We start from the raw sequence: 24,477 nt of genomic DNA, 5'->3' as shown, positions 1-24,477 counted from the left end.
AAACAAACTGGGTCACAGCCGAGTTCTGCTACATAGTAGAAAAGTGACCCAGGCCTTAGCGCTCTTATCTATAACATTGAATTAGAACACCTACTTCAAAACATGGACTGATGTCATAGAATACCAAATTTTCATAACTTCATGGGTTTGTCTGTATTTCCCGCTATGCTCTGTGCTCCAAAACTGCTGAGGACAGAGGCCAAGTATAACTTGTTCTCCACTGTAGTCTGAAAACCTGGCATGGTTCTTGGCTCATAGAAGAAGATATGTAGGTGTAGTTGTAGATGTAGTTGTAGATTTAGTCATAGATGCTGATGTAGTCATAGATGTTGATGTAGTTGTAAATATACATGTAATCATGGATACAGATGTAAATGTAATTGTAGATATAGTTGTTGTAGATGTGGTTATAATTGTAGACATAGATGTAGATGTAGTTGTAGATGTAGATGTAGTTGTAGACCTGGAACTGAATATGGATGTAGGTGTAGATCTGATTATAGACATGGATGTAAGTATAGATACAGATATAATCAGGTCTTGATTATAATTAGCCTAGCACATACATTTTGACTATTGCATTGGACCTGAAGAGGAAACATACACTCTTGCTGAACAAAAAGTTAATAGTATCCTCTGTATGATGAAACTATGAGAATATTTCCACATGCCAGTCTTTTACATTCTTTTGATTGTTAAAGTATCTTAATTTGATATTTGATAAAAATTTATTTTTCTTTAAGAAATAGCATTTCATTTACTCCCATTCATAAGGTGGCACTATCAGAACCCTGACACTTGATTTCCAAAACTGACATCTAGTTGGTATTTAAAAAAAAATTTTTTTGAGTACAGTTGACACACAATGTTCCACTAGTTTCAGGTGTACAACATAGTGATTCAACTTCTCTATATGTTTCGCTGTGCTCACCATAAGTGTAGCCATCTGTCACCTTACGATACTATTATAGTACCATTGACTATATTCCCTATGCTATGTCTTTTATTCCTGTGACTTATTCTTTCCATAACTGGGAAGCCTGTACCTCCTCCTCTTCAGCCATTTTGCCCAACCCCCTACCATCCTCCCCTCTGACAACCATCAGTTTTGTTCTCTGTATTCACAGGTCTGATTCTGCTTTTTGTTTGTTGGTTTATTTATTTGCTTTAGATTTTACATGAGTGAAATCATATGGTATTTGTCTTTCTCTTTCTTATTTATTTCATTTAGCATCATATCTTCTAGGCCCATCCATGTTGTCACAAATGACACACTCTCATCCCTTTTTGTGGCTGTGTATTATTCATTTATAGAGAGAGGGGGGGAGAGAAAGAGAGAGATAGAGAGATGTATATATGATCATATCTTCCTTATCCATTCATCTATCAGTGGACACAGGTTGCTTGCATGTCTGAGCTATTATAAATAATGCTACAATAAACAGGGGTGCATATACCTTTTCAAATTAACATTTTCCTTTTCTTTGGGTAAGTACCAAGTAATGGAATTACTGGATCATATGGTAGCTCTATTCTTAATTTTTGGAGGAACCTCTATAGTGTTTTCCACAGTGGCTGCACCAATTTACATTCCCACCAATACTTGAAAACTATAAAACACTGAGGAAAGAAATTGAAGATGATACAAATAAATGTTAAGATATTCTATGTTCATAGACTGGAAGAGTTAATATTGTTAAAGTGTTCATACTACCCAAAGCAATCTACAGATTCAATGCAATCCCTATCAAAATGCAAACAGGTTTTTTCACAGAACAAGAACTAAAATTTGCAAAAGAATGAAACTGGAACATTTTTTTCACCATACACAAAAATAAACTCAAAATGAATTAAAAACCTAAATATGAGCCCTGAAACCATAAAAATCCTAGAAGAGAACTTAAGCAGTAATCTCTCTGACATTGATTATAGCAACATGTCTCTATCTCCTAAGGCAAGGGAAACAAAAGCAAAAATAAACTGTTGTGGCCTCATTAACATAAAAAGCTTTTGCACAGTCAAAGAAACCATCTACAAAACAAAAAGACAACTTACTGAATGGGAGAAGATATTGCAAATGATAGATCCTATAAGGGTTTGGTATCCCGAAATATATAAAGAACTTACACAGCTCAATACCAAAACCCCAAACAACTCAATATAAAAAATAGACAGAGGACCTGAATAAAATTTTTCCAAAAAGACGTACAGATGGCCAACAGACACATGAAAAGAGTCTCAACATTACTATTCATCAGGGAAATGCAAATCAAAAGCACAAGATGATATAACCTTTTACCTGCTAAAATAAAAAAGACAAAAAATGGTAAATGTTGGTGAGGATGAGAGAAAAAAGTGCACCTTATGCACTATTGATGGGAATGTAAATTGGTGCAGCCACTGTGGAAAACACTATAGAGGTTCCTCCAAAAATTAAGAATAGAGCTACCATATGATCCAGTAATTCCATTACTTGGTACTTACCCAAAGAAAAGGAAAATGTTAATTTGAAAAGGTATATGCATCCCTGTTTATTGTAGCATTATTTATAATAGCCCAGACATGCAAGTAACCTGTGTCCACTGATAGATGAATGGATAAGGAAGATATGATCATATATACATCTCTCTATCTCTCTCTTTCTCTCCCTCCCTCTCTCTATAAATGAATAATACACAGCCACAAAAAGGGATGAGAGTGTGTCATTTGTGACAACATGGATGGGCCTAGAAGATATGATGCTAAATGAAATAAATAAGAAAGAGAAAGACAAATACCATATGATTTCACTCATGTAAAATCTAAAGCAAATAAATAAACCAACAAACAAAAAGCAGAATCAGACCTGTAAATACAGAGAACAAACTGATGGTTGTCAGAGGGGAGGATGGTAGGGGGTTGGGCAAAATGGCTGAAGAGGAGTGGGAGGTACAGGCTTCCCAGGTGAGTGATACTTCCCAAAGTATACTTTCAGGTGAAAGTATAAACTTTCACCTCCTTGGTTAAGTTTATTCCTAGGTATTTTCTTCTTTTTGGTATACTTGTATATGGTGTTGTTTTCTTAATTTTTTTCTGCTACTTTTTTATTAGTGTATAGAAATGCTGGATATTAATTTTGCATTTGGCAACTTTACTGAATTCATTTATTACTTCTATTAGTTTTTGGTGGAGTCTTTAGGGTTTTCTATGTAGAGTATCCTGTCATCTGCAAACAATGACGTTGAACTCTTCTTTACCAATACGGATGCCTGTATTTCTTTTTCTTATCTAAATGCTATGGCTAAAAAAATAAAAAATAAAAATGAATGCTATGGCTAGGACTTCCAGTACTGTGTTGAATGAAAGTGGCAAGAGTGTATATCCTTGTCTTGTTCCTGACCTTAGAGGAAAAGTTCCCGGTTTTTCACCATCAAGTTTGATGTTAGCTGTGAGTTTTTCATATATGGCCTTTATTATTGTGGAGGTACATTTCTTGTATATCCCCTTTGTTGAGATCTAGTTGGTAATTTAAACATTAGATAGATTTTTTTAATTTATTAAAAATGATAAAATGCCCTGGAAACCCAATGACCAGAGCTTTTAATTTTTACTCTCAAGCTGACTCCCCAGTGGGGTGACTTCTAGGGACAATTGCCCTCAAAGATCTGGGCACTGAGTTCCATAGGCTCAGGTAATGTAGGAGGTCCGAGGAAGTCACAGTTCCCTCCACTAACCCTTCTTTCATGTACAGGTTGGAGACTTTCACTAATACCCTGCATATCCAGATTTGAGACTTCAGTGGAGAAGTCCACATAAAGCTGGTATAACCACTGTACTTTGCTGCTGCCCTGCCCCAAACCTTTAGTCATTCTCCTGTCCCCCATAGACCCTCTTCTGCAGCCATTTACATTACCTCATGATCTCACTTCAATGTACTCCTTTTCCCTGTGGTATCCCACTTCAGCTATATCTGGTGGCATCTTCTTCTTTCTTTATCACCCATTCACTCCAGGTACTGCTTCTGCCACCCCCAACATCATCTTCTGAAGGCTTAAGTTCAAAACCAGCAAGTAATGACCTGGAGAAGCAAGTGAATATGTTGTAGTTCATGAGTCTGAAATAGCTCTTCTGTTGTGACCATTCTGGCACCAACTCTACTCACCACAAATGGTCTCTGAGGAATGACTTCATGCCCTCACATTTTTTTTTAAAGATTTTATTTATTCATGAGAAACAGAGAGAGAGAGGCAGTGACACAGGCAGAGGGAGAAGCAGGCTCCATGCAGGGAGGCTGACGTGGGACTCATCCCAGGTCTCCAGGACCACGCCCTGGGCTGAAGGCAGCGCTAAACCACTGAGCCACCCGGGCTGCCCATGCCCTCACATTTGTACCTAACGTGTCTGGAATCTGTTGGTGATTAAAGTAAAACTGTTCATGTGTAAAGAATCTTGCTACCTCTCTTCTTTGATTCAAACAAATTTGCTACCCTCTTAGGAGAAGCAGAAGAGAGCTGGATCTTGGTATAACTGAAGCTAACACTGTTTGAGCCAGACACTGAGATAAACATTGTATATGCATTTTGTTCTATTTGTTCTTCATAGTAATCCTTTGACTGTATAACCATTCACTCATTCAAACCATGAGTTTCAGTGCCTTGTCCATGGTGGAGTTAGTCTGTCTTCAGTCCCGTTCCAGGAGATGACCTGCTGTATCCTAATTAGGTCATATTGAGATGCCTCTGTCACTCATTTGCAGGGAAAGGCTATTAGAATTACCATCCTGGCACCCTTCTAGATGCCAGATTTTACATTAATACATACCGAGATTAGTCGTATCATATTATATTAAGGGATGATTGTCTTTCTTCACAATTATGAAGAGCTTGCAGTAGTGTTATAACTACAATGAATATCATTCTGCATATTAGGAGAGAGTCCATGGAGAATGACAGGGAGTGGGAGGGAAGTGGCTTTGTTTTCCAATAATTACTGTTAGGTTTGATCTACCTCCCAACCACAACAGAGAGGACATAGCCTCCACCTAAAGACTAGGGGACAACTATTTCTGATTTAAAAAGTGGACAGGGAAGCATGACATTCTTATTCACCTTTTGATCAGAAGTCTCCAAAAATACATGTTTGCAGTGTGTGAGCAAGTAACCTGAATACACTAAAGGTCTGATGTGGAAAAACCAAAGGACACCAACAAGATCCAAGCATAGTAAAAGTGAATAATGGTCAATGAGTTTGCTTTTGACAAAAATCAAATGAATCCTTGAATTTCTACTTTCTACTTTCACTGGCATTCTATCTCTGACTTCACTGGGGCTTGGATAGCATGGACTTTTTTTTAAGGCAGTCCTCACTCAAAAGACAAGCTCATCTTGATCCTTGTGCCCCACTGCAGGAAGCACATCTAGAGGACAGTTAACCCACTGACCAATGTTAAGGCCTGCCACTGACACTGATTACTGAGAACCATGATTGTGAAAATCTTCTGAGTGGGTCTCTGGGCATGGCCATTTCCAGGTTTTCTGCTCCCATGACACCAGAAGAGAGATTCGTGTTAAATCCATGTACTCAGGGTCAGACCTAGAGCTATGGCTCCTAAATTCAGAAGGGAACTTGTTTTCATCTCTGACCACTATTTACTCATTTCAAAATCCAGGCAGTCATTTAGTAAACATTTTCTAGGCAAGAACCATAATTCAGCACTGGAAAAAAAAAATGAACCTGATACCGTCTCTTCAGAGACTGTAGAGTCACTTAGGGAAACAGACACATAATTTTTTTTTAATTACAATACAGTGTAAAACATGCCACATCAGAAATAGGCACCAGCTATGGTACTGGACAAAGCAGGAAAGGGGTTGGCCAGAGAAGGCATCAGAATTAATAGCAATAGCAAGAGTACCATGAATTGTATTCTGGCCATGTGTTAGGTGGGGTATTAGCATAGTGGTTAGGCATGCAGGACTTCTGAGTCAGACCCAAGTTCAAATCTCAACAATGTCATTTACCAGTGAGAAAATAACTATCCATGCCTCAAATTCCCCTGTGTAAAATGGGGATGAACACTATCTTCCTGACCCACTATCAAGGTGAAAGACAGTGAAGCACCCTGTATGTTTTGTAGGGCTGCCATAACAATTACTTGGTGGCTTAGAAGAGTAGGAACTTACTTAGTTACACTTCTGAAAGTCAGAAGTGTGAAATCAAGGTGTTGGCAGAGCTATGCTCTTTCTGAAGGCTTTAGGGGAGAATCTTTCCTCACCTCCTTCTAGCTTCTGGTTGTTGCCAGCAATCCTTAGTGTTCGTTGGCTTGTTGGTGTGTCACTCCAATCTCTGTCTTCACATAGCAGCCTCCCCTGTGTGTCTATCCAAATTTTCCTTTTCTTATAAGGACACCAATCATATTAGATTTAGGACCCACCATTCTTCAGTAGGACTTCATTTTTTTATTATTTTTAATTTATTTATTCATGAGAGACACAGAGACACAGGCAGGGGGAGAAGCAGGCTCCATGCAGCAATCCTGACGCGGGACTCGATCCTGGATCTCCAGGATCAGGCCCTGGGCTGAAGGCAGCACTAAACGGCTGAGCCACCCGGGCTGCCCAGTATGACTTCATCTTGAGTCCATCTGCAAAGACCACATTTCTCAAGAAAGTCACATTCATGGGCTCCAGGTAGAAATGAATTTGGAGGCAGGGGGCACTATTCAATGCAGTACACACACCAACTAAACACTAAATCAATACTAGCTATCAAAATTATGATTATTATTAAATTCTAAAAGCAAAGCAAATCAATATTGTCCTCATTGAACAATAAACTGAAATGTAAGAATTAGGTAATTTACCAAAGGCCATTCAACAAGCAAATTTCAGGATTAAGATACATATATGCCTTGTCTAAATTTAAAATTGGGAAGGAATCGGGTTCCCGGGTGGCTCAGTCAGTTAAGGATCCGACTTTTGGTTTCAGCTCAGGTCATGATCTCAGAGTCATCGAGATCCAGCCCCTCATCATGCTCTGCCCTCCAAGGGGAGTCTGCTTGAGATTCTCTCTCCTTTGCCCTCTGCCCCTCCCCCCACTTGCATACATTCTCACTCGCTCTCTCTCAAATAAATAAATCTTTAAAATAAAAAAATAAAAAAGGTAAAACCAGCAAGGGTCACCAGCCACAGTCCTACAGGAACTAAGAGGAACTCATCCAGACCTAGAAACAAGTTCTCCAGGCAGCATTGGCAGGTTGATCAGGAATAGAAAAAGGGATGAAGGTGGGTAGGAAATTGATATCTTGAACCCATGGATGGCAAGGCTGGAAAACTCTTGTAGACTTTATGAACTAAACCCCCTCACTGCTCAAAGAAGTAGACAAAGGCTGAGAAATAGGATGACTTCCCTAAGGCTCTGGTTGGAGAAGTCTTTGACTTCTCTCCAGCATCTTTGGCCTCAGGTCCTGCACCACTGTTTCCTTCCTTCCTTCCTTCCTTCCTTCCTTCCTTCCTTCCTTCCTTCCTTCCTTCCTTCCTTCCTTCCTTCCTTCCTTCCTGATGGTAGTCCCAAGCAAGACCAGAGAACATAGACATGCAGTAACCTTGCCTGTGTCTGGCAGACAAACATGTCAGGGAGGTCCTGACCATGAGGACAGTTACTTACCCACATGAGAGTCAGATCTCAGCTTCTCCACCCCTTCCCCCCCCCCCCAGACAAAAAGCCTGGCTATACCTGCTGAACTAGCATAAAAGTTGAGATACAGTGAAATGCTAAAGGCTTCCCTGGAGAAGAGAATGTGGCAGTGTTGATTCATCCTGCAAAAAGGTACAAAAGCGTGAAGGTCAGATGCAGAGCTGAATATTCCTGAGACCCTGTCAGCAAACAGCCCCTCAGGCTCCATCTTCAATGGGAAATAAAATTAACAATCGTTAGCAGTTACCCTAGAAAATTTTTGAAATATCCAAGATTGGAAAACACATAGAAACATGTAAGTCTTTCATCTGGCTACTGCCAAGGCCCGGGGCTGAACACCCAGCTCCCTCACCCTGTCTTCTGTCTCCACACCACAGCCAACGGGAACTTTCCAATTCACAGCCTGGTCGTGCCCCTACCGTCATTGCCTGCTTCCCCATGACCTTCAGCATAAATGTCAAGCTGTTTATCCCAGCTCAAAGACCCCTGAGGATCTGCCATCCCTGTCCCTATAGTTTTACCCTCTGTTATTAGGTAAACATATTTACACACACACACACACACACACACACACACACACACACACACATACATGTTCTCCCTAGCTCACTCGGGTTTAGCTGCCCAGCTCTAATTGTATCCGCCCCCATTCGCAGTGCCTTTGCTCATGCCTGACATGCCCTTTCTGCTCTGCATCTTCCCACTTTCTTAACCTCTTATTGCCCTTAATGTGTTCATACCTCCAGTTCTAGGAATCTCTACTAAAGAATACTGGCACAGGTGCACAAAGATATGTGTACAAGGATGCCAGGCGAGTATGAGGAAAGATGTCCATGGCATGCACACTGTAGTAGGGAGCTCTAGGGGGCCCTCTGCAGCAGGTGATGTGTTCTGTAATCTTGAGTAGAGTCTTCAGTGGGGAGCCTGAAGAAGAGAGGAAAGCAGACCCAGGTGTGCCTAGTGCATCTCTCCCTGGGTATTCAGATCATAGTGCATGTCTACTTGTGCTGTTCTTTTATGACCCAAATTTTACTTTGTCACTTCCATTGACTAAATTAGAAATCATCTGTAATTTTTATAAAGTGATCCTGGACTCAGATGAAACCAGTGCTGCTATGTCCCTGGGTGTATTCAATCAAGGGTCAGAAACCTGCATTCAGATTCTCAATCTATTACTGACTAGGTCTCTCAGGTGGGGCAAGTATTTTTGTTTACCTGTCTGAGCTTTCCTCCCTTCATCTGTGTATCATGGGAAGTGGAAGAAATCCTCGCGATGGTGTCTTTATTGCAAGAGTGTATTGGTGCATTCCTCTTGAGGCTTGTGCAGTGTTCATATGAGTAACTTACCTGTTAACGTATTCTGTGTTTTTAACACATTATTTGTGAGTGCCAAGTCATAGGCACTATTCTGAGCCCTTTAAATGTACTGAACATTTTAAGCATCTAGGAGCTGTGTGAAATAAATACTATTTATTCTATTTTGTAGAGGAAGGAGAATGAGGCCCAAAAATTATGTGTCTTGCCCAGCAAAGCCATACAGCTAGAAAACTGTAGAACTGAACATAATTCCAGGCAGAACTGACTTCAGAATCCATGATCTAAACCATTCTGTGATGCTGCCATTAAAACCCTACTTTATATGGTTGCATGATTCAATAAGGATTCATATGAAAAAAATATCTTAAGGAAATGAATCTGAAGAGCTGATATGAAAAATGGAGGTTAATATGGAAAAATTATCTTTAAGATCCCAAATGCAAAATGGCAAGCCAAAGTTCTCTTCAAAAATTGAAAGCACTTTTATACTGCATCACTTCTATATACCAAGCTGTGACTATAACTGCACATTTCTGTGTAACAGCTGCAAAAGAAGAAGTCACTACTACTGCATTCTTGTGCGTGTTTTTCCTTTGAAAATAACACCATTGGTCGTATATGGCATCGACGCTTTCTATTTTAATTCCACAGATGAAAGAGCTCGGCGTCATCTTCTACAACTGCAGCTGCCTGGTCCTGGACTTACAGAGGATATTTGCTCTGTACAGCTCATTAAAATTCAAGAACAGAGTGCCTCAGACCTGGTCCAAGAGGCTCTATGGCGTCTACGACAACGAGAAGAAATTGCAGCTTCAGTTGAATGAAACCAAATCTCAAGCATTTGTGTCGGTGAGTTCTTACCCTCTTGCTCCTTCTCTTCTCCTCCTTCCTTCAAAGTTGGAATGTTCGAGTGTGATCTTCTGCTGGGAAAACCTGAATTGTAAAGATCAGTTCTGTCCCATCCCTTGAAGAGGTAAGATATGCCTGTGTTCAGGCCTAATCATAGCTGTCCCTAGTGATAATAACAATAATGTATAGTCATTCCTAGCTCCCGATACTTTGTGTTACCTGATTTAATCACCACAGTCATCTCTTAAGGTAGACCCAGCTTTGTGACCCTGTTAGACACGAAGGTATTGAGGCTCATCTTCTAGGACAAAGACCCTCAGATGGCAGGTATCAAGAGAGACACCACCTCCCAGCTCTTTTTTTTTTTTTAAGATTCTATTTATTTATTCATGAGAGACAGACAGACAGAGGCAGAGACAGAGGCAGAGGGAGAAGCAGGCTCCATGCAGGGATCCTGATGTGGGATTCAATACCGGGACTCCAGGATCATGCCCTGAGCCAAAGGCAGACGCTCAACCACTGAGCCACCCAGGCGTCCCCTCCCAGCTCTTCTGACACCAGATCCTGTTTTTGATGCCCTACCTCAGTCATTCACAGGCTTGTTCTTAACAATAGAATCCTCCTTTCATGAAGCAAATCTGAGGGAACCCTAGTGTGTAAAACAGATAAAAGCAGAGCTGCTGTACTTCATTGAGATTGAGGGCAGGATGCCTCAGAGGGCAGAGCAGAGCTTCAGGCCCCTGACTACACTGAAAACCGCCACCACCACTGTCCCACACCCCCATTTCCTGCATCCACCACCCCGCTACCCACACACCACAGTTGTCCACAGTGTCACTGGGAAGGGGCAATGTGAATATCTGTGCCTATGGCCCTGGTCCCCAAACTTTAAAATATTTCAGAGCTAGCTGGGGAGCCTGTTTAAAATGCAGATTTATGAGGCACCTGGGTGGCTCAGTCAGTTAAGCCTCTCTTCAGCTCTGGTCATGATCCCAGGGTTCTGGGATCCAGCCTTGAGTTGGGCTCCCTGCTCAGCAGAGAGTCTGCTTCTCCCTCTACGTTTACCCCTTCCTGGCCACCTGTGCTCAAGCTCTCTCTCACTCTCACTCTCTCTCTCTCAAATAAATAAATAAAATCCTTTTTTTAAAAAATAAATACATAAAAATAAAATGCAGATTTATAGCCCCCCACCCTAACCATGATCTGTTCCACTGGACTAGGGTGAGACCTTAGAATTTTAATTTTGTTTTGAAGCAGGCTTCTAAATTCCTGGTGCTCAGATAAACTTCTTGAAACCATGCCCCCAATTCAACATGCTGGTCCTCTACTGACAATTGTGCTTTTACACCAACAACTTTATATTACTGAAGAGCTTCTCACTGGAAAGGGAGTTCTACCTTTTTTGCAATTGAGACACAAGTGGATGTTGAAGTTGCTTGTCTTAACAAATTCATATAAATGTGAATGGCAGAAAACAGACTGAAAGATTTTCATCAAACAAAACAAAAATGCCCTTTTTAAAAAATATGCGGAGGTCAGCAATGCAATGGCAAGTAGCATATTGTATGGGGCACTTTACTAGCAAAATTATTTCATGTATTCAGTTTCATTTCCTCTCGAGACAGCCCTGGCAGACGAGAAGGCCAGCTATTATTCTGAATTTGGAGATGAGTAGCGGTGGGAAATTTGCCAAGGAATCATTAATCCAGAAGGTAACAGGGTGACGTGAAACCCCAGGACACTTGCTCAACCCCTCCAGTAGAACAGATGTGAAGCAGCAAGGAATAGATGAATTATGAGCAGATTTCAGACAATTGCTGGATTTTGAACTTATGGTTTGAATCTTAGAGATAGGTGAATGTCTGTTTTATGCTCATTTAAATTCTAACTCTTGCAAAGCTGGGTGGGGGAGTCCCCCTTTGTTGATCCCAAAGTAAACATACGTATCCCAGAGAGGAGGCCAGGCCTTTAATAAAATCTATGAAAACACAAGACTTTTTGTATTCTAGGGCAAATTTACAAATTGCTTTTTATTCAGCAATTTGCCACAAAATAAGTAGAGTTTTGAAACATGTCCTCAGATGTAGTCTTTAAACTATATAATGCCTCTGTTTTCTATTTTTTATTTATCATATTATTATTTTATTTTCTATTTCCTATTAACGTCAAGTGCACTTCTGAATTTCAGTTTAACAGATATTAATTAAACAACATTTTTGTAGAGATGTAAAATCTTGCAGGTATAAAGTAAGATCAAACCCCTTGCCATTGCAATTGGTATCATTTGTCCAATACTCCTTGATCTCTCTCCTGTTGTAGTATTTATCACATTCACATAACAGTTTGTTTATTGATCATCTCTCCCACTATTTAAAAGGCTCCACAGGTCATATACTGGACCATCTTCATCATTGGTATTCCCAGCACCTAAAAGCAATAAATGTGAGATTGGTTTTATTAATAGTAATTTTAATAAAAAATTCTAGGATGCATATAATTTTCTGAGTAATACATGCCAAACAAATGTCAAGGCAAATTTATTTAAATTCAAAGTATGCCTTATAAAATATCTTAAAATAGTATATCATATTTTTATAATCTCACAGTGCCAAGACAAAATTAACACATGCACACAAAAATATTATTGAAGACCTTAAGAATTACCATTCCCCAAATTAGATTTTAGATGACTAATACCTTAGCATAGTTAAGTATAAATTTTAGGTTATGATATAAACAAGGATTTTTTTCTAATTTTCTCATGGAACACAGAGAGACTCTTGGTAAGATTTAACTATATGATCTCCAATCAGTTGGAGCCACATAATTCCAATTTTCTTATATTTCCTATTGAAATCAGAAACAGGAACCACAGTTGGCTGAGTTTTTGTCTAATCTTGTGGATCTCTTTTTAGAGCCCTTGGGATCATAAATTTGTTTTCCAAGATCAAGACTTGGTTGGTTCAAGGTCTGTTCTTACTGATCTGGGTGCTAGACAGATCTTATTTCTCATTATTGTTTTGTTCATCCACTCATCAGTCATATATTCTAAGATAAGCACAAGCATTAAGTAGAACTTGATGCTGCCGTGAAAAATACCATTATATTCCTCTTTAGAACCTCCTCTACATATTGTTAATTATATTTTAATAGCTTTATTGAGAGATACTTTACATTCCATGAAATTCATCCTTTCAAAGTATAAGATTCAGGGGGTTTTAGTGTAGTCAGAGCTGTGCAACTATCTCCACCATCTAATTTTAGAATATTGTCATCACTGCAAAGAAAACACCATACCCGTATTCCCCTTTCCCTAGCCGTTGGCAACTACCTGTCTACTGTCTGTCTGTGAGGGCTCTCCTTTCTCTAAGCAATTCATATAAGGGGAATAAGACAATATATAGTCTTTTTTAAAAAATGCATTTATTTATTTGAGAGAGAGAGTACAGAGGGGGCAGAGGGAGAGGGAGAGAGAGAATCTCAAGCAGACTCCCCACTGAGCAGAGAGCTGAACATGGGACTGTATCTAATGACCCTGAGATCATGACCTGAGCCAAAATCAAAAATCAAATGCTTAACCAACTCAGCCACCAGGCACAGTACAACAGTATGTAGTCTTTTGTAATTGACTCCTTTCATTTATTAGAATATTCTCAAAGTCCATTAGTGTTTGTTACAGCATGAATTAGTACTTCATTCCTTTTTATGGCCAAATAATATTCCGTTGTATGGATGCATCACATTTGGTTTCTTTGTCCATTAGTTGATGAATGTTTGGGTGTTTCTATATTTTGCCTCCTGTGAATAACACTGCTGTGAACCTTCATGTACAAGTTTTTATTTGAACACCGGTTTTCAGTGCTTTGCGGCATATACTTAGGAGTGGTGCTGTTGGGTAATGTGGCAACTCTGTGCTGAACATTTTGAGAGACTGACAAACTGTTTTCCAAACTGGATGACCCATTTTACACTTCTCCCAGCAACAAATGAGGGCCACAGTTTCTCCACATATTTTCCAATGCTTGTTTTTTTCTCTTATTTTACCCTTCCTAGTGGGTACGTGTATGTGAAATGGTATGTCACTGTGGTTTTTATTTGTATAATTTAATGTATTCATTGGCCATGTGTTTATCTCCTTTTCAGAAATGTCTATCCATTCCTTTGCCCACTTTTCAAATTAGTTTAATTGGATTTTTATTATTGAGTTGTAAGAGTTCTTACACATTCCACATATAAGTCTTTTATCAGTTACACCTTTAGCAAATATTTTCTCCCATTCTGTGGGCCATCTTTTTGTGTTTAGTATATTTTAACTTACATGTTTTGGGGATGGAGTATGGACACACCTTTAGCAAATATTTTCTCCCATTCTGTGGGCCATCTTTTTGTGTTTAGTATATTTTAACTTACATGTTTTGGGGATGGAGTATGGACATTTTAAAAACCAGGAAACTGTTGTGAGATACATCAGAATCTGCTAAGGCAAGTATTAATAAATATGCAAAACAAGTTATGTTCATGTATAAGGCACTAATTTATCTAAGAAAGAAACACATCACCTAGAAGCAGGTGTATGAGAGCACTTGAGTGGTAAAAAGTCATCACAGAGCTGAAACAAAGAGAAGGATCTGTTTTCCTTCCCTTCCCATAATAAAGGAGTACACAGTATAAGGCTCAGAAAATTAATTCAGGAGCAGTAAGAGGGAAACTTAACAGCCTTCTCTCTAATTAAACTATTGGAACTAGTTAACTTCCTCTGCTGGATCAGTAGATCATTCTTTGTGTTGTTGTTCATTCACTTACAGCTTAAGCAAACATTTCAAACCCACTAGTATATCCAGATAGTATTTTCAAAGGAACACTCTGAAACATAATGTCAAGTACCACCATGCCCCAGGGCCGAGGGGACTGAAATGCATGAGCATTTCCCTAATAAACACACAGGGCACTTGCCATGCTCTAGGCATTGGGTTAGACAATGGGAACATGGGAAACAATACGGCAGTCAAGTAAATAAAAAAAGCTGTTCCCACATGGATGGAAATACCTAGTGTGAAGCAACTCCATTGGGAGTGGAGGCTGAGGAGTTACTCAAACCTGCAACACTGATTAATTTAAGAAGCACTTTCATATTCAGTCCACAAATACTAATATGTAACATGTGCTAGGAGCGGCATGGCACAAGGTACTGGAGATATACAACTCCTAGTGCAGAAACACCTGGACAAATGAATGCAACACCATGTGACACATGCTAGAATGAAGCTCCACAAAGCAGGAATCTTCTTTTGATCACTGATATATGCCAGTTGGCTACACTAGTGCTGGAGCATTGGCAGTCACTTAGTAGTATTTGCTGAATGAATGAAAGCAAGAACAGAAGTGAGGCACTGAGCCCAGCCAGGGAACAGGCCATGCCCTGATATAGGCAAACCAATGTGAGAGGTGTGTTCTGTAATTACCCCCCACCCCCGCCTTAGGCTATGAGGCTCAGCTAGTGGAAGGAGCAAAGCCAACGTTCTGCAAGCTATAAATGCTGGAGCCTGGCTTGTATCACCAAAAAGCACAATGTCCAGACTTGGAGGATAAGACCATGTGAAGAGATCAATGACTCTATGCCTCATTTTGCTCCTCCCTGAAACCGAAACCTAGTTTTTGCAACACACAAGGAAGTCCACGAAATTCCTGAAAGAAAAACATGGATGTTTGGCATGTCAGAGCTGGCTCAGGATCTCGTCTGGAGCTAAATAAGCCCCTCAGCTTCTCCATGCTAACCTGAAGAACATTTTTTTAAATATTTTTTTTATTTATTTGTGAGAGGCAGAGACATAGGCAGAGGGAAAAGCAGGCCCCTTACAGGGAGCCTGATGTGGGACTCCATCCTCAGACCCCGGGATCATGCCCTGAGTCGAAGGCAGATGTTTGACTGCTGAGCCACCCAGGCGTCCCTACCTGAAGAACCTTTAAAGCAGACCCAACAGGCTGAGGGAATTAAGTAATTTCAATACTGAATGTATTGATGGAGATAGAAAAATGAGTAAAATACAATTCCTAAAATCAAGTCAATGAAAATCTAGGTAGAGAGATGAGGCAAGTACGAGTAATTACCAGTTTGAATATGCTAAATAATATCTCATATAAATCATATTATGGGATGACAGAGAAGGGAGAAGGAGCCTCTGGGTGGGGAAATAAGTTTCATGGAGGAGCTGGTACTTGCTGAAACTTAGAGCATAGTACTCTGATAGACAGGACTAGGGAAACCTGGGCCAGAAGTGCTGGCAGGAGCAAATACTCAGGGCAGACAGATGGGAGCCAGGCCATTATTTCACTTTGGGGCATGGAGAGCATGGTAGCCAGCACAGGAAGGAGGCAGAGAAACGGGGGGGAAGGGGGGGCAGGGCACAGTGGGCCGTAGATACAACCCTCCAAATGAGTTCAGGCTGGATTCCCAGACACCAGAATGCTGAGCATGACGTGTGTGTGTGTGTGTGTGTGTGTGTGTGTGTGTGTATTTACATTATAGTGGTGATAAGGAAATGGTGGTGTAAAAGCCCCAGCAAAAAGCACTAGGCTCTGGATGGAAGGAACAGCAGTCAAGACCAAGAAGGAGACATAGGAGACATCGTAAAAGCAGGAGTACCTGTCTTGGGGACAGATGGTGTATCCATGATGTGTGTGCTGGGGAAAGGATATAGGATCAGTACTGGGTTTTGTTTCTTTTATTTTTTATTGCTGTTTTGTGGGGGTTTTGTTTGTTTCTGTTTCTTTTATGTTTTTTCATGAAAGGTTTTTTTTGGCATAGTTTTTTTTTTTTTACTCCTTTTTTTGTATATTTTTTTATTGGAGTTCGATTTGCCAACATATAGTATAACATTCAGTGCTCATCTTGTCAAGTGCCCCATTCAGTGCCCATCACTCAGTCACCCCATCTCCCTACCTACGCCCCCTTCCAGTACCCCTTGTTTGTTTCCCTGAGTTAGGAGTCTCTCAGGTTTCGTCACCCTCTCTAATATTTCCCACTCATTTTCTCTCCTTTCCCTTTTAATCCCTTTCACTATTTTTTATATTCCCCATATGAGTGAAACCATATAATGTTTGTCCTTCTCCGATTGACTTACTTCACTCGGCCTAATACCCTCTAGTTCCATCCACGGCAAAGCGAATGGTGGGTATTCATTGTTTCTGATGGCTGAGGAATATTCCATTGTATATATATATTGTATATATAGACCACATCTTCTTTATCCATTCATCTTTTGATGGAAACCAAGGCTAATTCCACAGTTTGGCTATTGTGGACATTGCTGCTATTAATATTGGGGAGCAGGTGTCTCGGTTTTTCACTGCATCTGTATCTTTGGAGTGCAATTGCTGGGTCATATTTTTAACTCTATGAAGTTCTATTTTTAACTCTTTGAGGATCCTCCACACAGTTTTCCATAGTGGCTGCACCAGCTCACATTCCCACCAACAGTGCAGGAGGGTTCCCCTTTTTCCACATCCTCTCCAACATTTATTGTTTCCTGTCTTGTTAGTTTTCACCATTCTCACTGGTTGAGGTGGTATCTCATTGTGGTTTTTATTTCTATTTCCCTGATGGCAAGTGATGGGGAGCATTTTCTCATGTGCTTGTTGGCCATTTGTATATCTTCTTTGGAGAAATTTCTGTTCATGTCTTTTGCCCATTTCATGATTGGATTGTTTGTTTCTTTGCTCTTGAGTTTAGTAAGTTCTTTATAGATCTTGGATACTAGCCCTTTATCTGAAATGTCATTTGCAAATATCTTCTCCCATTCTGTAGGTTGTCTTTTAGTTTTCTTGACTGTTTCTTTTGCTGTGCAGAAGCTTTTTATCTTGATGAAGTCCCAATAGTTCACTTTTGCTTTTGTTTCCCTTGCCTTCATAGATGCAAGAAGTTGCTGTGGCCGAGTTCACAAAGGGTGTTGCCTGTGTTATCCTCTAGGTTTTTGATGGATTCTTGTCTCACATTTAAATATTTCATCCATTTTGAGTTTATCTTTGTGTATGGTGTAAGAGAGTGGTCTAGTTTTATTCTTCTGCACGTGGCTGTCTAATTTTCCCAGCACCATTTATTGAATAGACTGTGCTTTTTCCAGTGGATAGTCTTTCCTGCTTTGTCGAATATTAGTTGACCATAGAGTTGAGGGCCCATTTCTGGATTCTCTATTCTGTTCCGTTGATCTATGTGTCTGTTCTTGTGCCAGTACCACACGTCTTGATGATCACAGCTTTGTAGTACAACCTGAAATCTGGCATTGTGATGCCCCTGGCTCTAGTTTTCTTTTTCAATATCCCCCTGGCTATTCAAGGTCTTTTCTGATTCCACACAAATCTTAAGATTATTTGTTCCAACTCTCTGAAGAATGTCCTTGGTACATTGAATGTGTAAGTTGCCTTGGGTAGCATAGACATTTTCACAATATTTATTCTTCCAATCTATGAGCTGGAATATATTTTCATCTCTTTGTGTCTTCCTCAATTTCTTTCAGAAGTGTTCTGTAGTTTGTAGGGTATAGATCCTTTACCTCTTCGGTGAGGTTTATTCCTAGGTATTTTATGCTTTGCAGTGCAATTGTAAATGGAATTGACTCTTTAATTTCTCTTTCTTCAGTCTCATTGTTAGTGTATAGAAATGCCACTGATTTCTGGGCAATGATTTTGTATCCTGCCACACTGCCGAATTGCTGTATGATTTCTAGCAATCTTGGGGTGGAGTCTTTTGGGTTTTTATATACAGTATCATGTCATCTGTGAAGAAGGAGAGTTTGACTTCTTCTTTGCCAATTTGAATGCCTTTTATTTCTTTTTGTTGTCTGATTGCTGAGGCTAGGACTTCCAGTACTATGTTGAATAGCAGTGGTGAGAGTGGACATCCCTGTCATGTTCCTGATCTTAGGAAAAAGGCTCTCAGTGTTTCCCCATTGAGAATGGTATTTGCTGTGGGCTTTTCGTAGATAGCTTTTTCTTTTAAGATGCTTTTTTAAGATGCTGAGGAATGTTCCCTCTATCCCTACACTCTGAAGAATTTTGATCAGGAATGGATGCTGTATTTTGTCTAATGCTTTTCTGCAATTATTGAGAGGATCATATGGTTCTTGTTTTTTTTCTCTTGTTGATGTGATGTATCATGTTGATTGTTTTATGGGTGTTGAATCAACCTTGCATCCCGGGAATAAATCCCACTTGATCATGATGAATAATCTTCTTAATGTACTGTTGGATCCTATTGGCTAGTATCTTGCTGAGAATTTTTGCATCTGTGTTCATCAGGAATATTGGTCTATAATTCTCCTTTTTGGTTGGGTCTTTGTCTGGTTTTGGAATTAAGGTGATGCTGGCCTCATAAAACGAGATTGGATGTATTCCATCCCTTTCTATCCTTTGGAACAGCTTTAGTAGAATAGGTATTGTTTCTTCTTTAAATGTTTGATAGAATGCCCTGGGAAGCCATCTGGCCCTGGACTTTTATGTCTTGGGAGGTTTTTGATGACTGATTCAATGTCCTCCGTGGTTATTGGCCTGTTCAGGTTTTCTATTTCTTCCTGTTCCAGTTTTAGTAATTTGTGGTTTTCCAGAAATGCATCCATTTCTTCTAGATTGCCTAATTTATTGGCGTATAGCTGCTCATAATACCTTATTAAAATCGTTTGTATTTCCTTGGTATTGGTTGTGATCTCTTTAATTCATGATTTTATTAATTTGAGTCTTTTTTCTTTTCTTTTTAATAAGGCTGGCTAGGGGTTTATCTATCTTATTAATTCTTTCAAAGAACCAACTCCTGGTTTTGTTGATCTGTTCTACAGTTCTTCTGGTCTCTATTTCATTGAGTTCTGCTCAAATATTTATTATCTCTCTTCTTCTGCTTGGTGTAGGTTTTATTTGCTGTTCTTTCTCCGGTTCCTTTAGATGCAAGTTTAGCTTGTGTATTTTGAGTTTCCTCCAATTTTTTGAGGGATGCTTGTATTGTGATGTATTTCCCTCTTAGGATTGCTTTTGCTGTATCCCAAATATTTTGAATGGTTGTATCTTCTATTTCATTAGTTTAATGAATATATTAATTCTTCTCTAATTTACTGGTTGACCCATTCATCTTTTAGTAGGATGCTCTTTAACCTCCATGTGTTTGAGTTTCTTCCAAATTTCTTCTTGTGATTGAATTCTAGTTTCAAAGCAAGTGGTCTGAAAATATGCAGGGGACAATCCCAATCTGTTGGTATTGGTTGAGACCTGATTTGTGACCCAGTATGTGGTCTATTATGGAGAAAGTTCCATGTGCACTTGAGAAGAATGTGTATTCAGTTGATTAGGATGCAAAGTTCTGTAGATATATCTGTGAAATCTGTTTGGTCCATTGTATCATTTAAAGCCCTTGTTTCTTTGGTGATGTTGTACTGATATCTATCATTTGCAGAAAGTGCCATGTTGAAGTCTCCTACTATTAGTATATTATTATGTAAGTATGTCTTTGCTTTGGTTATTAATTGATTGATATACTTGGAAGCTCCCACATTAGGGACATAAATATTCATGATTGTTAGGTCTTCTTGTTGCATAGACCCTTTACGTATGATATAGTGTCCCTCTTCATCTCTTACAACAGTCTTTGGGATAAAATTTAATTTTCTGATATGAGGATTGGTACCCCAGCTTTCTTTTGAGGACCATTTAAATGGTAAATGGTCCTCTACCCTTTCATTTTCAGGCTGAAGGTGTCCTTAGGTCTAAATTGAGTCTCTTGTAGACAGCAAACAGATGGGTCTTGCTTTTTTATCCAGTCTGAAACCCTGCATCTTTTAATGGGATCATTTAGCCCATTCACATTCAGAGTTAACTACTGAAAGATATGAATTTAATGTCATCATAATACCTTTCAGGCCCTTTTTTGTGGATTATATCTTTGGGCTTCCTTTTTCTTTTACAGAGTGCCCCTTAATATTTCCTGCAGAGCTGGTTTGGTGGTCACATATTCTTTCAGTTTCTGCCTATCTTGGAAGTTCTTTATCTCTTCTATTCTGAATGAGAGCCTTGCTGGATAAAGTATTCTTGGCTGCATGTTCTTCTCATTTAGGACCCTGAATATATCCTGCCTGCCGTTTCTGGCCTGCCAGGTCTCTGTGGAGAGGTGTGCTGTTAATCTAATATTTCTCCCCATATAAGTTAGAAATCTCTTGTCTCTCGCTGCTTTAAGGATTTTCTCTTTATCTTTGGAATTTGCAAGTTTTGCTATTAAATGTCAAGGTGTTGAATGGTTTTTATTGGGGGGGACCTCTCTATCTCCTGGATCTGAATGCCTGTTTCCCTCCCCAGATTAGGGTTGTTCTCAGTTATAGTTGTTTAAATATGCTTTCTGGCCCTCTGGCCCTCTCAGTGCTCTCTGTAACCTCAATTATACATAGATTTTTCCTTCTGAGGCTGTCATTTATTTCCCTTAACCTTTCCTCATGGTCTTATAATTGTTTTCTCTTTCCTCAGCTTCCTTCCTTGCCATCAACTTGTCTTCTATGTCACTCACTCTTTCTTCCACCTCATTAACCCTCATCGTTAGGATCTACAATTTGGATTGCATCTCATTTAATTGATTTTTAATTTTGGTCTGATTAGATCTAAATTCTGCAGTCATGAAGTCCTTTAATCTTTTATGCTTTTTTTTCCAGAGCCACCAGTAGCTTTATAACTGTGCTTCTGAATTGGCTTTCTGACATCAAATTGTAATCCAAAATCTGTAACTCTGTGGCAGAGAGTACTGTTTCTGATTCTTTTGTGGTGAGTTCTTCCTTCTAGTCATTTTGCTCAGTGCAGAGTGGCTGTATGAGTGGGCTGAGTCAAGAGTATCAACCACAACCTAAGTAAATTTCACCCTAGATGATTCTTGCTAGTAGCAAAAACCCTTCTCTCTGTAGCATTCCAGCTCTTCTCTCTTTAAATCTCAGGACAAAATTGTAGGTTTTCAGGATGATTTCAATGTTATCTAGATAAGTTGGTGGACCCAGGTGAGTTGAGGACCCCTACTCCTCTGCCATCTTGCCCCCTATTTTTACTGGCATTAGTTTTTTAAAAGACTTGGAAGCTTATCTTCATTCCAAAAGAAAAATAATTTAAATGATCAAAAACTCAATCTGATAGTCACCTGCCAAGGATACTTTCTGAGCAGGAATGCCTAGAGGGTCTCTGGCCTTGAAGAGGCTCCTTTCATGTCCCCCATGCTCCACATCTGTCTTGATTGGGCATCAAGAACAACCACTTCACCTTCCCTCTGTCTAATCCAGGATAGGGATTCCTACCAGCACAGTATGGGGAGTTTCTGAGCCTTGGATGAGGGACTCAATATTGCCACTGAAGGCAGTTCCAGAAACCATGTATTCAGATTTTTTATAAAAGCACCCCTCAGATTATATGCACCCCTGCACTCACCACTGCACACTTCTGGTCAGGGTAACACAGCAACCATGATAATGCTATTTTCCATCCTGTGTGGTGAGAAAACAATGAGAAAACCCAACTATGTCTTTCTTTTTCTACAGCAACTTCATCCAAGAATATCTTATTTTTATAAGATGGAAACCACCTTGAGCAACATGAGAAAGACGTCTCAAGTACAATTTGCCTCTTTGTTTATTTGCTTGAGTCTTTGAGAATATCTTCCTTTCCTATCTCTCCTAATGAATTTGGGCATTGTAATAACTTACTTGGTTTTTCCTCTAGAATTACTGATCACCCTTTCACTCTTCTTCCTGACTTGATGACTGATTTGGGGAAAGAGAGAGAGAAAAAAAAAAAAAAAAACAAGATTTAGATTCTGTGTCTTGACCATTTTCATGGCCATATCACTTTTCTAATGAAATGACTTTTTGAGTGAATTAGTTCCATATGTGTATATATGTATTATATGGTAACACCTGAGAAAATTAGCAGCTCTCTGCACATAGGGTTTTCTTCAGAGTCCCCTAAGTTTAGAGTTAGAGCTCCCTCTGAAAATCAGAGGTGTAGTTGGTATTGAAAGCAAGAATTCCTTCCCAAAACAGATATAAAGGACAGACTTGAGACCTATCCTACCACACCTTGATCTAAACATGCCTCAAATATGATAGGATCGAATACGTATTTGTCTAATCTTATACAGAATTGCAAAGTTGGTTTGCAAAAATTTACTTAAAAGCCAAGATCCATTAAAACTAATAAAAAACAGCAACAAAAAAGAGAAAGCTCCAGCTTACAAAAATTAATCCTCTAAAAGCTTGGTTTTTGTGTCTTCACAGAATTCTCCTAAACTCTTTTGCCCTAAAAACAGAAGCTTTGACATAGACGCCATCTACAGCGTGATAGATGATGCCAAGCAGTACGTATACATCGCTGTCATGGACTACCTGCCTATCTCCAGCACAAGCACCAAAAGGTCAGTGAGTGCATAATTTTGTCTTAGAACCCAGTCTCAAAAAAAAAAAAAAAAAAAAAAAAAAAAAGAACCCCGTCTCCAGGGCCAGGCACAAACTGGGACCACAGGAAACCAACATGGACACTGAAATGCTGTCAGTTCATGTTAGGTCACACACCATGCAAATAACCTCCTCAGTATGCATTTGCACCTGACCTATGATGCATCTCCTCCTTCAGTCCCTTTGGAGGACTCAGGGTCTCACCCTGCAGAAGTTCCTCAGTGCTCTACCTTATAGGCATGGGAACAACTTGAGAATGAAGATTGGGTTGTTGTCAACTTAACGTTATTTGAAAAATATAATAAATAATAAAAATTATTTGAAAAAAATATTTCTTAAAAATTATTAGTTGGCAGGCATACCTGAGGACATACTGGAACTGAGTAGGCCTGGTAAGACTTTCCTTCCGGGAGATACCATTTCGTTGTACTGGTGGCATTAAAGGCTAAACTTTCATATTGTTGCAAATTAAAGAAGGAAACTCAGAATGTATATGTTCTTGGTTAATCCATTCCTTTATATGAGGAAGAAAGCATTTTAAAAATGAAGGGATTTTTCAATAATTCATCACTGTTTAGGGCAAAAATACTTGAAATAAATTTGGGAGCAGAATGTGTACCCCCAAATCATTACATGCATGAATGCATCACTGGCTATGCCTCAGATATTTCTCACTTTCACTTTCTTGCTGGGAATGCAGAGATTTGGGTGCTTGTGTTTTGAATAACTCATGTAATCCAGGAAAAGTTTTCAAAGTGCACATTTCTGGGAGTATAATCTGAGACCTTTTTAATTTGGAAAATTACAATTTCAAAATAACCATTTACTGAGGTAAAATAATTAAGCATGCTCTCTATTGCTTGAATACTTTTCATGATGCCAACCTCACATATGCATAATGTGCAGCTTCTTTATGCAAATAGCTATAGGATTGCGAAAGCATGTTTCTCCCAGAAAGTGATTTCCCATCATGACAGTCAAAAAGCATTTTAAGCTGCAAAAGAAACTATTAAAATACTTTTACTTTAAAATATGGTACATCCCTTGAATATTCATAGGTTTTTACCCATATACTTTTACATGTTTTCTATCCCTCCTTTTCAATTTTCTCCTGTTTAATGTGTATTTGGTCTGATATTTCGTTTTAGATGTCAACTTCACTTTGGAAAAATTTTGAAAC

The 24,477-nt window shown here is 39.3% G+C and overlaps 1 protein-coding gene across 6 annotated transcripts in view; it reads left to right on the top strand.

The window, feature by feature from the left end:
- The window catches only part of PLD5 (phospholipase D family member 5), a 414,584-nt gene that overhangs the window by 345,566 nt on the left and 44,541 nt on the right, over positions 1-24,477 (top strand). For all 6 annotated transcript variants that reach the window (XM_038542689.1, XM_038542692.1, XM_038542693.1 and 3 more), the window contains 2 exons: positions 9,643-9,840; positions 23,121-23,257. In XM_038542689.1, the coding sequence (XP_038398617.1) occupies positions 9,643-9,840; positions 23,121-23,257 (335 nt within the window). The remainder of the gene's footprint in view (positions 1-9,642; positions 9,841-23,120; positions 23,258-24,477) is intronic.

The sequence above is a fragment of the Canis lupus genome, chromosome 7 (assembly GCF_011100685.1).
Source record: "Canis lupus familiaris isolate Mischka breed German Shepherd chromosome 7, alternate assembly UU_Cfam_GSD_1.0, whole genome shotgun sequence".
NCBI lineage: Eukaryota > Metazoa > Chordata > Mammalia > Carnivora > Canidae > Canis > Canis lupus.
The sequence above is the reverse complement of the archived record's forward strand: the minus strand, read 5'-3'. Positions and strand labels throughout refer to the sequence as shown.